The sequence below is a fragment of the Orcinus orca genome, chromosome 18, assembly GCF_937001465.1.
Source record: "Orcinus orca chromosome 18, mOrcOrc1.1, whole genome shotgun sequence".
Taxonomy (NCBI): Eukaryota; Metazoa; Chordata; class Mammalia; order Artiodactyla; family Delphinidae; genus Orcinus; species Orcinus orca.
In genome coordinates, this window is record NC_064576.1 from 28,264,058 (window position 1) to 28,281,058 (window position 17,001).

General features: G+C 42.1%; 1 protein-coding gene and 1 long non-coding RNA gene across 15 annotated transcripts in view; one reads left to right on the top strand and one right to left on the bottom strand.

The window, feature by feature from the left end:
- The window catches only part of LOC125961897 (uncharacterized), a 141,858-nt gene extending 133,221 nt beyond the window's left edge, over positions 1-8,637 (bottom strand). The window contains exon 1 of the long non-coding RNA XR_007473000.1: positions 8,487-8,637. This is a non-coding gene — a long non-coding RNA (uncharacterized LOC125961897). The remainder of the gene's footprint in view (positions 1-8,486) is intronic.
- Positions 8,638-8,714: 77 nt separating this feature from the next.
- MYCBP2 (MYC binding protein 2) overlaps positions 8,715-17,001 on the top strand; it is a 273,870-nt gene continuing 265,583 nt past the window's right edge. For 12 of the 14 annotated variants that reach the window (XM_049700945.1, XM_049700954.1, XM_049700946.1 and 9 more), the window contains exon 1: positions 8,883-9,332. In XM_049700945.1, the coding sequence (XP_049556902.1) occupies positions 9,031-9,332 (302 nt within the window). In that variant the 5' untranslated portion in view covers positions 8,883-9,030. Of the gene's footprint in view, positions 9,333-17,001 lie in introns of all 14 variants that reach the window. The other 2 variants (XM_049700955.1, XM_049700957.1) reach the window with 2 other exon arrangements.

Below are 17,001 nucleotides of genomic sequence, written 5' to 3' on the forward strand. Positions count from 1 at the left end.
AACCTCCATCCTTGCCACCACACATAGCCTCCATCTCTGCACCATGGCTATTCTACCCATTAGTCTTACATATTCTTACTTCAGGCCACTTCTCCTTATATGCAAAATGGATGACTATGTGCAATGCATGAAGTTTGAACCACTGGGAGGATTTTGCCTCATCATTATCTATCAGATCATAGTATAGCAGCAGTTCATGTCAACTTGCACTTACTTACCAAGTCATCTTATGCTTGAACCAAGCTCAGCCTTTTTCCTCTTCTACATCAATCATAAGGGACCCCTCGGTCCCATGCAGCCATATGTCTGAGCTTAGAGGCAGGTACCAGTGCAATAATGATTGATGACATCTGGCCACACACTCATGCAGCTTACTTGTTCTCTGGCCCCGTTCATGCCCAGTCCTGGGTATATCACCTCCATCTTACCATAGGTTTTTACTGGGCCCACTGGACCTTATAAGTTGGTGGATCTGACAAAACCTAGCTCCTGTTGGGCAGTTCTAGCCACCTGACATCTCATGGCGAGGTGCTCTGTCATTATCCTGGCCCAAATAGGGTGCCAGGAGCTATTTTTCAATAGTTTATGATTTTTTATTCTAAAGATCACATACGTGGCCTTGCTCCAGAACCCTTGGATTTCTCTTTGTGATTTTCCCATTGAAACTTTCCATTCATTCCACAGCATCTTTCCCCACCACTAATACATTAATATCGTACACTCTGTCATGCTGTATGTTCCAAGTGCTTGCCCCACACTTAAGAGATGATGCAGAACCCTTTTCTGCTCTGGGCACCACTTAAAACTGGCAGCCATATGTGTCATTCAGGAAATGTGTCATTAAATATTCTCAAGTAAACATTTTACCTGCAGAACTCAGAGAAGCCTAGCAGGTGTTGTCCCTCCCTTGTGTAGCAAGTGCAAGATGTGATAACCTACCCTTTACTTTGTAGGAGGTATCTGGCATGCCTCAGACCACTGGGCCCCTAACTCAGCATTTCATTGTCTTTCTACAGTGCCATATTACCACAAACTTAGGGGCTTAAATGGCACACATTATTATCACGGCTTAGCTCTGTCCTCTGCAAGGCTGTAATCAAGGTGTCAGCTAGGGCTACAGTCTCATCTAAGACTCAGCTGGGAAAGGAACCACTCCCACATTCAGTTTTTGGCAGAATTAGGCTCCTTATAGGCTGCTGGACTGAAAGACTCAGTCCTTGCTGGCTGTTGGCCAGGGTCTACCATCAGCCCCCTGCCATGTGGACCTCTCCATACAGTGGCTCACAACATGGTAGCTTGAGTCTTCAAAGTCAGCAAAAAAGAGAGGGTCTCAGCAAGATGGGAGTTGTAATATTATGTAACTTAGTCACACACGTGTAATCATGTACATCCTGTCACTGTGCCATATTCTATTGGTTGAAAGGAATTTTCAGGTCCTACACACACACAAGGGGAGAGATTTATACAAGGGCAGGGATATTAGGAGACAGAGATCATGGGGTCACCTTAGAAACTGTCCACCACAGATGGGGTCCTCATTGCCACCCAACCAGCGGATGATCCACCTCCGAAATTCCATTTTAGAGTTTGCTTCTTCGGACCACTATCCATACCAACTGACAGGTCAGGCTTCTAGGAAACAGACTCAGAGATGGAGACTTGTGTGAAGAAAGTTTATCGATAAGTCCTTTCAACAATACTGCCTATGAATGAGGGAGGAAAGCAGGTGAGAAAGAGAAATTGATGCAATGCAATTGGAACAAAGGCCTTAGCTAATGCAGAGTTCTGAGCTAGCATGGCTCCTCAGAGTCATCCTGAAGTATGGTCAGAAGGCCAGGTCTTTGTATACCACATTGAGCAATTAACGGATGCGGGATCTCCCTGGGGAGGGGCTGGAACCTTGGAATCTTGGACAGCTCCCTAAGGTCAAGAGGTCAAGAGTAACTTATGAGAAGGGGCTTAGCTGTGATCAGCTAGCAGTCAATACTTCCAGCAGCTGGGTGGAATAAGTGCCTCAGACCTGGAGGATACCTGAGAGGCACACCTGTAGAAATCATTAATAAACGCAAACGGAATGACATAAAATACAATTCAGTGAACTTTTTGATGTTTGACTTGAAAAGCAAGGAAGGGTTCCCCCCCCATCATAAAAATAAGTTTGAAACTTTGTTCAATGGTTCCACAATGCCAAGGATGATGTCAGTGATGCCCTTGGCATTTATCTCATACCTCTCATCTCATGGCTACAAACATCAGCCATTCTGACCACCTTTGAAGTGGAAAGAGAGAAAGACAAGAGAGCAGTACCAGAAGATTTCCCTTCATCCTGCTGGCCTGAATTGTGTCCCAAAGCCAACCTAAGATGTAGGAGTCTCACAGAGAGAATACTTCATTATTTCCTGTCTCTAGAGCAGAGGCAGGCATGGACGAAGGGGATTTGGAATGGGTGCAGTGAGTCAGTCAATACTGTTTTCAAAGTAGGTTTCTGTTTTGCTAATTGAGGTCAGATCTACAAGCTTTAAAGACCAAATGAAAGATGATGACATGCCATCATTTCGCTGAGGAGCCAATTCAGGTCTATTATGTGGATGGGAGACTATCTGCCTCACTCCAAGTCCAATCAGGAAAACAAACAAGTGCATGCCAGGTCTTTAAGAGAGGGGACTGAATATGGGGAACTAAATGCAAGGGTACTGAAGGAGCTGAAAAGCCAAAGAAGGGACGGAGATATCTCAAGGATTAATATCAGCAGGAAGCTACTCTTAATCCCTAGGGTTGGAGATCCCGAAGGAGGAGATACTGTTACAAGATTCCAGGATCTGGGGCTGCCCAGTGAGAACAGTTTCTGCAACAGTGGGTACCTGGCTGGAGCTGGATCATGGAAGGAGAAGCTGTACAGGAGAAGCTGGAATCACAGAGGAGATGCTGCCCAAAATAGAGCAGGGAGGGTGGGGGATGGGAGAGGCACAGTTTCTCCTCCTTCCGACTTTCCAATCACCCATCTCATCGCACAGGCTAGCTGGCAACAGAGCCTGGAAAATGAAGTTTGCGGGGCTCATTCCCTTGTTGTACAGAGCAGGACAGGGAAATGGAAAGGAATGGACTCAAGAGCAAACAAGCAAATTACTGCCACGCCATCCCACATGCATGTGGAGATGGACTTTAGGAGTACCTGCAGGGAAGCCACAGCTTTTCTCAGGAAGCACTGTTGTCTTTGCTCCACCACATAAATAATATAGTTCCCAACATCTGACATCATACAGATAAGATTATTCGATCTGAACTAAGAAAATAGCGTTACTCACCACAAATTAATTTAGGAAAAGCATGAACTATTTTTCATGAAATACATGTTCTAAAAACTTTTTAGACAGCTTCTGGCCCAGTCTGAGGACAAACCTGACATGATAGGCTCAAGAGGGAGGGGATATGGTGATATATGTATCCATATAGCTTTGTTGTACCGCAGGAACTAATGCAACATTGTAAAGCAATTATAATCCAATAAAGATATTAAAAAAACTGACATGATAAGGAAGGAGCAAAATATTTTTAAGAGAATGATTTATGAAGAACTAGCAAATCAATTCCTTTTTACTTTCAAAATATAAAAGTAAAAATACTGATCAAAACAGGAAGTTGAACTAGGTGGGACTAAGATTTTGATGTTAATTACAGATAAATTAACAGAGAATGTGAGCCATGGATGATTTATAATATTTGACCCTAGAAGTGTACCAGTGCCACCAGCCACTTGAGAAGAAACTATAATGTTTTGACTATTACCTGTCAAAAATATAGCCATCAGTTAAAATTCCAAAAACTCACTGAATTTATGAAAGTAAGCAATATGTTCTGTTGAAGTAACAAATCATCCAAGGGTATTTTAGGGAAATGAATAGCCTTAAGATTCTATTCTTCTTGTCATATCAAGATATAGTAAATCTGTATTTGTGGAGAGAACTCTGTAAAAAAACAAACTTTTAAATCCAAGTGTATAAAACTCAAACTGTATAACTATTTTGTTACTTCCTCTAGCATAAGATTGGGACACACCTCAAATAAAGCACCACACATAATAATAATAATTATTGCCTGCCAGAAAATGTGCTAAGCAAGTCCTTCATACATATTATTTAACTTAATTCTCAAAGAATCTAATGAAGTAGGTGCTATTATTACCTTCATTTTACTGATGAGAAAACTTAGCCTGAGGGAGGCTAAATGTCTTAAAAATAAGAACATGCCTAGTATAATCAGTTTAGAGCCATTTAGATATACCCTGATAGCTGGATTAGCCAAGAACCCTATTAAAAATAATATATTTCAAGGAAACTTAGACATTGTAAAATTGCTATTCTATATAAAAATTTCAATAGTCCTTTAGGGTTTGAGGAAATATGATTTAATTATTAAACTATTTAACCTTAGTAATAAAGACCAACCTAATAACGTATAAACTATATTGAAGTTTTCAAGATTAAAATTTGTGGTTCTTACATTTCTCTCTTTTAGAGTTATACTTTTTTTTTTTTAACATCTTTATTGGGGTATAATTGCTTTACAATGGTGTGTTAGTTCCTGCTTTATAACAAAGTGAATCAGTTATACATATACATATGTTCCCATATCTCTTCCCTCTTGCTTCTCCCTCCCTCCCAACCTCCCTATCCCACCCCTCCAGGCGGTCGCAAAGCACCCAGAGTTATACTTTATATGACTTTCTGTATCAGTTGTGAAAGCTTCTTCTGGGCTAAAACACATCACAACAATGAGATTTTTAAAACTGTGATTTGCATTCAAGTATATGTTATTGAATTTACATACTTCAAAGAATATTCTCATTAACAGATATTTTAGAATAATTTTTCAGGGAGAAAAATTTAACTCAGGGCCCCTAGAATCTGAAATTTTTATTTGTAGGAAAATTTGCACATAAAATTTGTATCTTTTAAAACTAATATGAATAAAAAGGAAAAATCATTAACTCTTCATGCCTACAAATTACTGACTCTTCCAAGGCTCTGAAAATAGTTGTTTAAAGGAAGAGGTCAAGGTATCTAGGTGATCCTATATGTAATTTTTGTTTAAAAGAATTTAAATTGCCATGTTGACATTTTCTGTTCAGTTTGCAGTATTAAATATATGAAATATATTTCATTTTAAAGTGCAATACATCACATTTGTCAAGAAAGCAGAACCCTGTGGTCCTTAGAAAGCGGCTACTGAAGAGTGAAGCTGGAGCATTTTTTTCCTTCCAAATTGTTCTCAGCGACCAAGCTTGTTTTAAGATGCTCTTGGCCACCAATTTTGTTTTTTACATGCATTATTGTACAAATCCGGGAAACAAACTCAGACTCTTGACTTTGATCACATTTTCAGCAGTCTTGATGTTTCTGATAATGTACATGCTTCCTGTGTTTGTAGTCTTGTGTAGCATTAGTACAATATTAACCTTTTAAATGAAACTAACAATATCAGTCATTGTCCTCTTACAAACACTTTATGGTTTCTGCCTGTTATTTGCTACACCAGTGCTGCTGGCTTCCTTTAAAAAAAAAAACTAAAGATAGAGTAGAAAAAATGTAAATCTGATAAGAGTTCAGAAAATTGTAGTCCCAGGTTTGCAATTTCAAGTGGAGAAGAGCGGCAAAATCTGTGATCATAGGGATAAAAGATGAAGCCATGGTCTTATATGGTCATAGATAAGAGAGATGCTTTTGAGAAATGAGCATGATATCAACCACAAAGACTAAAAAATACTATGCATGTGTTTCACTAATAAAATGGGCCAAGTCAGGATTTGCCGTAGTTCAATGTTATTATTTGAGGGTGACTGTGTCCTCAACTCCTGTCTAGCCAATTCTGACACCCAACCCGCCCAATGCTCCCGCCACTCTCCTCCACGCCAACTGCCCTCCCTCCCAACACGAACGCGCACACACACCCAGCCCGGCCAGAAGATAAAGCTAAGATGGCAGCGCGGAAAGTACTGGAGCCGCGCTCAGTGTGGCCGGAAAAACAAAAGCAAAGGCCTCTATATATTTCTTCATTCTGCACATTTCTCTGAATAATAAGAGCCCCCTGCCCCCCTGCCCAACACAGGGCATTCTGCAGTAGTGCGCGCAGTATTGGCGGCAGGGGACGCTTGCTTTTGCACATTTCGAGAAATCCACTTCTCCCGTTTGCAGCGGTGGTTCAGGTGACCCTCGCGACTTGCCTTGGGGACCACCCTCCCCTTCAAGTCGCCTGGACAGTGGAATCAAGGGTGAGTCCAAGCGCCCTCTCCTTCCCGTCTTGCGCCCCATGCCCTGCCACCCCACGGAGCCTTCCAAGGTGCCCAGCTGCCAAAGCAGAGGAGTAGCAGTCGCAGTGACCCGGGAGCGCACAGTGCGGAGGCAGGAAGAGGAGGAGGAGGAGAAAAAACGCTGCATTGGCTACAATTTAGAGTAAAGCGGCCGCTACCGCTGCCGTGGAAGGAAACGCTGCCAACCGCAACAGAAACGCCACCCTCGGATACCTAAGTGAGCATGTGTGCGACTCTGCGCACGCCTAGTTGCGCCCCTCAATGACAACGGGTTCCTTAGAAATTTATCCAGCTACCGGGTTTTGTGTGTACCCAGGAGACTCGGGAAGGGGCCCCTCTGGGACTGAAGGGTATCGAAAGGACCAAAGGGGAATTCAGGACTGGGTAAGGGGGGACTTGGGGAGACAAGTGCTCCAGGTCAGTGTCCACTAGAAACTCTAAACGGGCAATGACTGCACATGCCACCACCTAAGCCTGAGCTGGAAATGTTTCTCTGTGCCGGCAACATTTATTCATTGACATATTCATTCATTCAACCAGTATCTACTTCCCTCCTGCTTAGGGCAAGAGTCTGTGCTAGGAGTTGGGAACGTGATGGGGGAACAGACACAAGCATCATTCCAGTCCTCATGTTTTGCTTTGTGTGTAACCATCTGTGAAAAGCCGTGTGACAAGGTGGCTGTCCTAGACGCTTGAAGCCCTCCCACAGTCCACAGTCCACAGAAGTATTATTCTGACCATTTTTCAGAGGATGAAACTTGCCCAAAGACATACAAGTATCAGAGTCAGGATCCAAACCCCTCCTCCTTTTGGGGGCCTCTCTGGCTCCTGCAACAGCTACAGCCCTTAGAGCTGCTAAGAGTTCGGGCCTTTAACTCCACCATCCTTTAGCGGCCTCCATACCCGTGTATTGGCTCTCCTCCCGGAGTTGGGGGAGGGGGGAGGGGGAGCGGGGGCGGGGCGGTTTCTCTTCGACACAGGTGTGTAACTGTGCTGAAGCATGAGGATAGGAATTCCGCCCACCAAATACTTACTGGCTATCTACCATACAGGAGGTTCTAGACAGGGGCTGAGGAAGACACCAAGATAAACAACAAGCTCTGAAGGAGCTTATAAGATAGTTGGGGAAACAAGTTTCCTTGTCTTTAAAAAAGACAACTTTTTAAAATAAAAATGACATCCATTTATTATTCAAAGCCCCAGATAAATGCACTCCTTCAGCACTCTCTCCCCGCAAAAACTAGAATTAGTTTAATTTACTTCCCCACTCCTTGTTTGTACTTCTCTAAACAGTAAACAGGGCTTGATTTTTTTTTTCCCCTAAAGCAGGACATTTAAAGAGGCTTAAGAGCCAGTAAGTATATAAAGGATATAGCACTGGGATGATAGGACTTAAAAATGATTTTGCCAGGACTATTGGGCAAACTCTTCAAATTCAGAATCAAAAGGATAAAACTTACTAGGAATCAGGGTGCACTGGTGCATACATTTCTACGGCATTTACTTAGAAGGAGCTGGTAGAATAGCTTGGAACAGGGGACTCAGCAAATATTACATTTTTATGGATAACAATGATAAGATCTTTGATAGATATGGCATTTTCAGATGTTACACAGTCACAACTAGTTTCAGGTCATATTCAAGAATTATCTTTAGTAATGTAAGTCAGGGAGGAAAAAGATAAGCCATAAAGTGACCACTGTCAAGGTCACCCTAAGACCACTGTCTTAGGGTGAGCGTGGAGTCAAAAAAAAAAGAATATTTAAGAAAAGTACTGTTGCATTAAGATTTATCGCTGACATAAACGTTACAAACAAGAATTTTGGAATGCCTCTGACTTGTGAATACTCTCATACCTGGGAATTCTACTTTCACAGAAAAAAAAAAAAAAGAATGCGCTAAATTACTCCCTGTCTTTCGTAAGGAAAAACTATTTTAAACAGACTTAAATCCTAATGATAAAAATTCCAAACTAAGATCGCCAAAGGGACTTCTAATTCGCCGGGGCTCCTCTGCCTAGAATTCTGAGTTCCACCAGCGCCATTCACAGTACATCTTCCGCTGGCAGCACACACTTTGGGGAACGGTAGCAGGAGTGCGTACCGTCAACCTCTGGCGGTGGGCACGGGGGCCTCTATCTTTCAGGTCCCAGTTCTCCCACCTGGAGGGAACCCAGTACCTGAAGCCGACTGGTTGTAGCTGACAGCCTCCCCAGCACTTTCCTTACTCTTCCTCAAGTTGCTAGTAAAACCCGGAGAAGCGGCCTTCTTTCAGATCCGGCCTGACTCTCAGGCCTCACGCCCGGAGGCCTGAGGCAGAGGGAGTGGTAGCGGAGAGGGGGTGGGGAGGGAGAGGGGCCGAAGTGACTGAGCATGTGCGAGGAGGGGCGCATGCCCAGTGCGGCCGGCAGCTTCCCATTGCGGGTGGCTCAGGCGGTGGCAGCGGTGGCGGCGGCGGCGGCGGCGGCAGCAGCAGCAGCGGCGGCACCGCCTCCTCCTCATACTCCCGGGGTGGCGAGGTTAGATGAGCGGCCCCAGTAGTGGTGAGGGCAGCGCGGGGGGGAGGAGGAGAAGAAGGAGGAGGAGGAGGTCTCTGTCTTTGTAGTCTCCCTGCTGCGGAGCGAGAGGCCGCCGCCGGAGCCGTCGTCGTTGGAAAAGGGCTGTGTGTGCGCGCGCGTGTCTGCCTGCCCGTCCCGCGGGGACGAGGCGGCGGCGGCTGCGAGGATGATGATGTGCGCAGCGACAGCCTCTCCCGCCGCCGCCTCTTCGGGGGCCGGCGGGGACGGATTCTTCCCTGCCGCCACCATCTCTTCTTCCCCGGCGACGGGGGCGCTGTTCATGCCGGTTTCGGAGGGCTCCTTGGCGGCCACGGGGCTGGGGCTCGGGCTGCCGGCCGCGGACTCCCGGGGTCACTACCAGCTGCTGCTGTCAGGCCGGGCCCTGGCCGACCGCTACCGGAGGATTTACACAGCTGCGCTCAGTGACAGGGACCAGGGGGGTAGCAGCGCTGGACACCCGGCCTCCAGGTGCGTCTCCGGGTGCCCTTCGTTGCGCCACATGCTGCATGTGCGCCCGTGTGTGTGTGTGTCTGTCTGTCTACATACGTATTTACTGAGCTGTCTTTCAGCAAGCGCTTGATGCTAGGTGGTAGAATCACTTATTGAGATAGGAGGGTGCGGTGGCGGCAGTTTCTGTTCTAAGTGTGTGTAACTGTCTTTGTAGGGGGCAAGAGAGGGTGGGAGGGGAGCTTGTAATGCTAGAAATGGTGGTGGTGCGGGTCGGTTATGACACGTGTATGTGTATTGTTGAAGAAGGAGGAGGGATGAGCAGAGGGTAATGCACCAAGAGAATTTGCAAGAGCGATGAGGGAAGTGTTGTTCCCAGTGTCTCTGCCGCAATGGTATTTGCACGTATTTCTCATAACCCCTCCCCCCACCCCTTCATGACATTCCATCCTCACCTCTCCGCCTCCCTTAAAAAAAATCTGCCTTTCACTGAGGGGGGTGATGGTATCGGTTAAGGATAATGTCATATATATAGGATGAGTTTTAGATAATCAGCCTGTAGGATAAGGCATGGGGTTTCAATTTAAGAGATTTATGCGAAAGGGATGCAGTTGGAGGTTTAGCTGGCTGTGAAAGCTGTCTGATACAAATTTTTAGAGCTGTACTTTGATAAGTGGACCTTTTGGTCCTCTAGAGATGTGGTTGCAGCAGTGCTTGTGTTCTGTTGTCCCATCGGCCATTTCCCTTCATCTTCTGTTCTATTTCCTCTGCCACTTTTCGGCTTTAGAGTGCAGGAGGGTGGTTTATGGGGAAAAGGGGAAACCTGAAGAACTTCAAAATATGACAGCTGGTGTAGTGATCAACTGACACCAACTGGAAAATTTGAGTGGCTCCTAGATCTCTTCCTAGGCTTGGTGCACCTTCAGCTCCCGCGATGGAGGAGATGTTAAACCACTTTCATTTTCTTAAAATGTGGGTGTCTTTTTGCTTAAGGCTCTCCTGCTGTTTTCCTTTCCATGCTCTTACATGCCACATACCTTGAAGGATGGTGACTGGCTTGTTTCACCAGCTTACCTTTGGCAGTGGTAATTGGGAGTTGGCTTCATCTTTTTTTTTCTCACACCTTCTTGCAATACATAGGGAAAGCATAGTAGGATTTTGTCAAATAAGTTACAGTTTACTGTATTTATTGAATATGTAGTTTGTTCGGTAATAACCAGATGCCATTTTCTCTCATTGTGAGAGGGGCTAGGCTGTGAGTCAGGTGTTTGTGGTTGACCAGTATGTACTGTGGCTCTTATCCACTGCAGAGAGTTGTAAAGATGGAGCTTTCTTCACACGTTTTCTGGGTAAACCACTCTTCTCGTGTGTGTATAATTGTTTACAGGATTGGAACTTGAGTAGTTTTATCATACTGATAAAAAGGTGTGTAACTAACTACCCTTTGCTATGTAAACTGAAGGCCACAATGGCACGTCTGTTTCTTGCTGATGCTTTTGAAAATAGCACAAAAATCTCAATAGACAGTTTGCTCTAATGATTAGGTATCATTTAGAGCTGTGAGTCTGTATATTATGGCACCATAGGTACATCTTTACAAACTCCTCTCAAAGAATTTGAATTTATTTTGTATGTTGTTTCCAGACTTATGCAATAATTTGTGACTGGTATGTTCCCTGTTTTAACTCTGTACTACTATACTTGTGTAATAATACAGTTTCTGTGTATTTAGAACTGTATAAACAGTTTTAGACAAAATTAATATAGATTAACCACATATATAAAGTCTATGAATGATTTTTAGTCTTTGGTCAATTTTTGTACAAGCTGTCAATTAAAATTAGTGAAGAATTAATTCAAGTACTGTATTTCAAGAAGTACTAATGGAAACGAGCCTTAAGTTGTGTGATATTGCCTTCTAGTGCTCGTTCAGAACATGATTGTTTATTATACTTCACATTATTTTTTCTAAGTCTTGGCCTGCAGCTATTCTTTATTGAGGGTTTGCTTAAGAATTCAGTCACATTTCTTATTAACTATGAATGGGGAAATTGGAGCTGGGATTTCGGTTCTGAATGAATGATGTAATTATTTGTATGTAATTATTTGTAGTTGAGTTAGAGGAGAAGATGACATGTTTCAGAGACAGAGAATGGAGCAAGAATAGAGGGTGAAATTCTAGTGAGAATCAAGTTTAAAGCTGTGAGAGAAAGGAGACAGTGAAGGAAGCTGAAAAAGGATTTAAAAAATTAAGAGAACTGTGGGACAGTGGCACCTCCGGTCCTAAGAAAGTGGATTGAAAGTCCTCGACAGGGATAAATGTTGAAGAAAGTGAGAACACTTTCCAGGTCGCTGATGACTTTTGAGGAAGTGGTCAAGATTCTGTGGAAGAGAGATGTGGCTGTGGAGTCAATGGGATATTTTGGGGTAATGGGGAGATGGTTGAGGGAAGGATATTTGAGTATGGGAGGGTGGGTGGGAAACATTCAGTAAGTGGAGAAGGAGAAATTAAAGAAGTTAGAGAGGGGCTAAATGATGGTGAGAAGTCTAAGGGAGATCTCGGGGACAGGTTTAACATGACAGTTGGAGAGGTTAGCCACTAAAAAAAACGTTAGGAGCTAGTCATCCTTTAATATAGAAAGGGAGGATAAATCTAAAGACTAGGAGTTTATTAAGAACTGTATCCTATTCGTTTTGGTAATCCCAGTGTCTAGCACAATTTTTGGCATCTGTTCTGTAAATAACCAGTGCCTACTGTGTGCCAGGCACTGTTTTAGGTGCTGAAGCTGTAACAGTGAGCAGGATAGACTAGGTCTCTACTCTGTTTGGAACTTCCACTCCAATGGGGAGAAATAAGCAACTGATCATTTCAGGTAGTGATAAGTAACCATGAAGGGAATGAACCCAGTTGCACGTGATAGATGATTTGTAGTTGGCGGGGGCTGGGGGTGTATTTTAGGTAGGGTGGTCAGGATGGGTCTCTTTGTGAGTTGGCATTTAAGTTGAGTCATAATGATTGGAAGGCAGAACTAGAGGAATGGTGTTCTAGAATGTTTCTGACGCAGAAACAAGGTTGTGTTCAAGGAATGAAAACAAGGCGAGTGAGTTATCAGTCAGTGTTGAATAAATTAATTACTGTGGATTATGTTTTAGGTGTAGGTAGAGAAGTTAAGGGATGGCAGCCTAATGGTATCAGTGACTTTGATGGCCTTGCAGTGAATGCTTGGATTCTGAAGCTGGACTGGTTTTAGATCCTGGCTTTGCCACTTTTTAGCTGTGTGACCTTGGGTGCATTACATAACTCCTATACCTCAGTTTTTTGCTTAAAAAAATATTTTTGAGATATAATTGGCATATACCATTCTATCAGTTGTAGGTGTACAACATAACCATTCCATATTTTGAGAAATGACTACCACATAAAGTCAAGTTAACATCCATCATCACACATAGTTGAAAGTTTTTTTTTCTTGAGGTGAGAGCTTTTAAGATCTACTCTCTTAGCAACTTTCAAATATACAGTCTAGTATTATTAACTATAGTCACCATGCTGTACATTACATCCCCATGACTTATTTATTTTATAACTGGAAGTTTTTCTTTGTACCTTTCAACTCCCTTTGCCCATTTTGCCCATCTCCCACCCCCTGCATCTGGCAAACATGAATCTCTCCTCTGTATCTATGAGTTCAGTTTTGTGTTTTTTTTTTTTTTAGATTTCACTTATAAGTGAGATCATATGGTATATTTGTCTTTCTCTGTCTGACTTATTTCACTTACCATAATGCCCTCAAGATCAATTCTTGGTGTTGCAAATGGCAAGATTTCCCTCTTTTTTATGGCTGAATAATATCCCATTTATTACATATACCTTCTTTATTCATCCATCAGTGGACATTTAGGTGGCTTCTTGGGTATTGTAAATAATGCTGCAGTGAGCATAGGGGTGCAGATATCTTTTCAAGTTAGTGTTTTCGTTTCCTTTGAGTATATTCTCAGAAGTGAAATTTCTGGATCATATGGTAGTTCTATTTTTAATTTTTTGAAGATCCTCCCTATTGTTTTCCGTAGTGGCTGCATCAATTTACATCCCCACCAACAGTCCATAAGAGTTCCCTTTTCTCCATATCCTTGCCAGTACTTTTTATTTCTTGTCTTTTTGATAATAGTCATTCTAACAGTGTAAAGTGATATTTCATTGTTTTGATTTGCATTTTCCTAGTGATTAGTGATGTTGAGCATCTTTTCATGTACCTGTTGGCCATTCATGTATCTTTTTTTGGAAAAATGTTTATTCAGAGCCTGTTTCCATTTTCTGAATTGGATTGTTTGTGTTCTTTTGTTTGTTTTTTGTTGTTTTTTGATATTGTGGTGTGTGAGTTCTTAATTTTAGATACTGACTCCTTACCAGTAGTATATGGTTTGCGAGTATTTTCTCCCATTTGGTAGGTTGCCATTTCATTTTTGTTGCTTTCCTTTGCTGTGCAGAAGCTTTTTAGTTTGATGTAGTCCCACTTGTTTTGTTTTGCTTTTCTTTATGCCTCAGTTTTCTTCTATGTAGAATGGGAATAATAATAATGAGGATCGTATTGTAGATTGAATGAATCTGTATATGTAAAGTGCTTGGCACATTAAGTGCTAATAAATATTAATTAATGATTTCTGCTGAGAGTGAAGGGGCAGATGGAGTTTGGGGACTTAAAGAGAAGGCAGAGATCATGTCTTATTCTTTTATGTTTTGGTCTCAATGACTGTGTTGAATGTGGGAATAACTATTTCATTTATTCAGTGACTGAATAAATATATTTTTGTAGGAATGAATCAAAGTTGGAACATTTGCTTGAGGAAAGGGATTGTTAGGAAATGAATAAAAGAATGTTTGATCAGTTCTTAGTGGGAATGGTAGTACAGCATTGATTGCATTTGGGAAGAACCATAGCATGGTGGCTAAATCTGCTCTGGAGTCAGACCGTCTTAGTATTTCAGTTCTGCTTTTTTCTGTCTTAAAATGGGTAAGTTAATTAGCATTTCCATGTCTGTTTCTTTACTTGTATCCTTATAGGGCTATTGAAAGGACATTGTGCCTGAACATTGTTAAGTGCTCATTAAATGTTAGCTGCTGTTGTTGGTGGTCGTCGTATTACTACTACTACTACTACTACTGTTATTATTATTAAAATCACATATTTAAAATTCCAGTCAGCATGATGTTGTAAGCTTTTCCACACAGAAGAGAAATGAAAAAAACTGCTAGTTGATGCAAGGTTGAAGTGTGCCTGGAGGTCTAAGAAAAAAAGAAAGTGAAGGTTTTTGGTGACAAAGATTGAACATATGGTAAAAAGGAAAGTGATGCCAGGAGGGAACTGATAGACTGGGAGATAAAGACAGTCAGGGTATCTGGGCTGAAGTGGTAGAAGAACAGCGTTAGTGGAAACAATAGAGGGGACTGTGGTTAAAATGGGAAGTGGCTTTTCTTCTCCAAGCTAAACCCACTTACTTCCTTCAGCTTCTTTATCTCTTTCTTGTTAGAAATGCTATTTGAGCCCATCCTTCAGATGCATGGAATTTCGGTTAGAAGAGGTTAATCCATCAAAGATTCCGGGATTAATACTTGGTGCTAACCATTGGCATTATAAAGATTTGTAAGACAGTTTCTAGTTGAGTTTATTGTCTGGATGGGTGTGAAAGGTGCAAAGGCAGGTACTTACAAAAGTGCTAAATGAAATGACTAAGAAAGCATAGCCTATTGTGACCAAGGGATGGCATTCTGAGCTGGTACAAAAGCATGAGCAAGAGGTGAGAAAGCACAGTTTGTGTGTAGGTAATGGTAAGAATTCTGTTAGAGCTAGAATGTAGGTGTTATGAGGGAGAACAATGGGAATTCATTCTGGAAGTGGAGGCTTTGGTCAGAGGGTATGGCAGCTTGAACTGCCGGGTAAGAGTTAGATTTTATTCAGGAGACACTGACAGTTTTGAGCTATGAAGAGACATTATTGTAGGAGTGTTTTAGTAAGTGATATAGGATCGAATCAGTATATTTGTGGATAGGTAGTAATTTGCTTCATATAGCTGTTACATCTATGGAATCCTATATAAACACATTTTAAGGCAAAAATTGCTCTGTTGGCATATTAGCAGGTAGAAATATGAAATGAATTCATTTCCTAGATCAAGATAAAAGAAGATCTTGCCTTTGGGCTTAAAAAGAAAATAAAAATGTTAATTTAAAAATAGTTTTGCATTTTAAGGTATTTATTTTAAAAAATCGTCAGAATAGTCTCACTTTTTCATTCAAGAATAGATTAAATATTCAGGTTTTGGGGGGAGGGGACAGGTTAATCAAGGTTTAATTTACATATAATAAAATTCACCCTTTTTAAGTGTCCATTTGAAGAGTCTCCGAACCATCACAGTCAAGTATAGAATATTTCCATCATTCTAAAAAGTTTCTTTAGTTAACACCCTTTTCCTACCCCTAGCCACTGGCCACCACAGACCAGTTTTCTGTCACTAATATTTTACCTTTTCTAGAATGTCTTATAAAACTAGCTCCTTAAGGACAGGACCCCAGATACTGTTCCCCTTTATGTCATCTATCCCCATATTTCCTATAAATGGAAGTTAGGCTTTAAAGCTTCAATAGGTTTCGGTTAAACATTTTTTGGCAAGAATATTTTGTATATAATGCTGAGTACTGCACATTGCATCCCATCCAGAGGTTTTCAGGTTGTCTCATTGTTTAATAATGCTCAGTCTAGTTACTTGAATTACTTGGATGAGATGGTACCCACTAGGTCTCTTTTCTGTAAATGTATGCTTCTTTCATTTGCATTAGGCAGGTAATCATGGGTAATAACTTTGGCACACTGTGAATATCTTTCACCTAACGGTTTTAGCATCTTTTGATAATCCTTGACTGAGTCAGTAATTTCATTAGGGGCTTCAAAATGATGATTTTTATATTTCTGTTAAAATAGAATTTAGTAGCTGATGCTCTTCTGCAAAGAAGAGTTTTCCCTTATCAACTGGTGGTAAACTTAGTTCCTCCTAAGAAAGCAGGGTAAATGATTCATTTTCTCCCCTCATTAGCCCATTTGGTATAATAGTCTAGCAGTGGTGTGGTGGTTTCTCTAGTTCATCACCCATGTCCCTCTGTTCAGTTACAAGTTCCCCCAGCCATTGAGAATCTTGGCAGCTAAAACTGATTGCAACTGAGTCTCTCCAGGCATTGCTGTGAGCCAACAGACCTGCTTTCCTCAAAGTCTTGCGTTTTCTTCAGGATCAGCCTGCATCCAATGCCTATTCTGTGTGGGGGTGTGAATGCCTGGCCCTTTTGTCCTAAGGTAGGACAACTTTGAAGATCCATCGCAACTCCAGAGCTCCCCATGGATTGGCTGAGGCCTTCCTGTGACTGCATTTCAATTCAACTCCTTCCTCTGTTTAGTCTCACTTCCTTTACTCTCCCACAGGCGTTGATTTGGAGGGCATTCCCCAGTACTTCGGTTGTGCAGATCTTCATTTCAGAGTCTTTTTTCTTCCAAGACAGTTGTGGTATCAGCAGTGGTCTGAGGAAGTAGTCTTCAAAATGGAATTTTGGAGCTAGATTATCTGCTGGCTGGCTAGCAGTAAGAACCCCGCTACTGGTGTAGATGGAGCACTGATACTGATAACCCTTTGTATGCACTGTAGC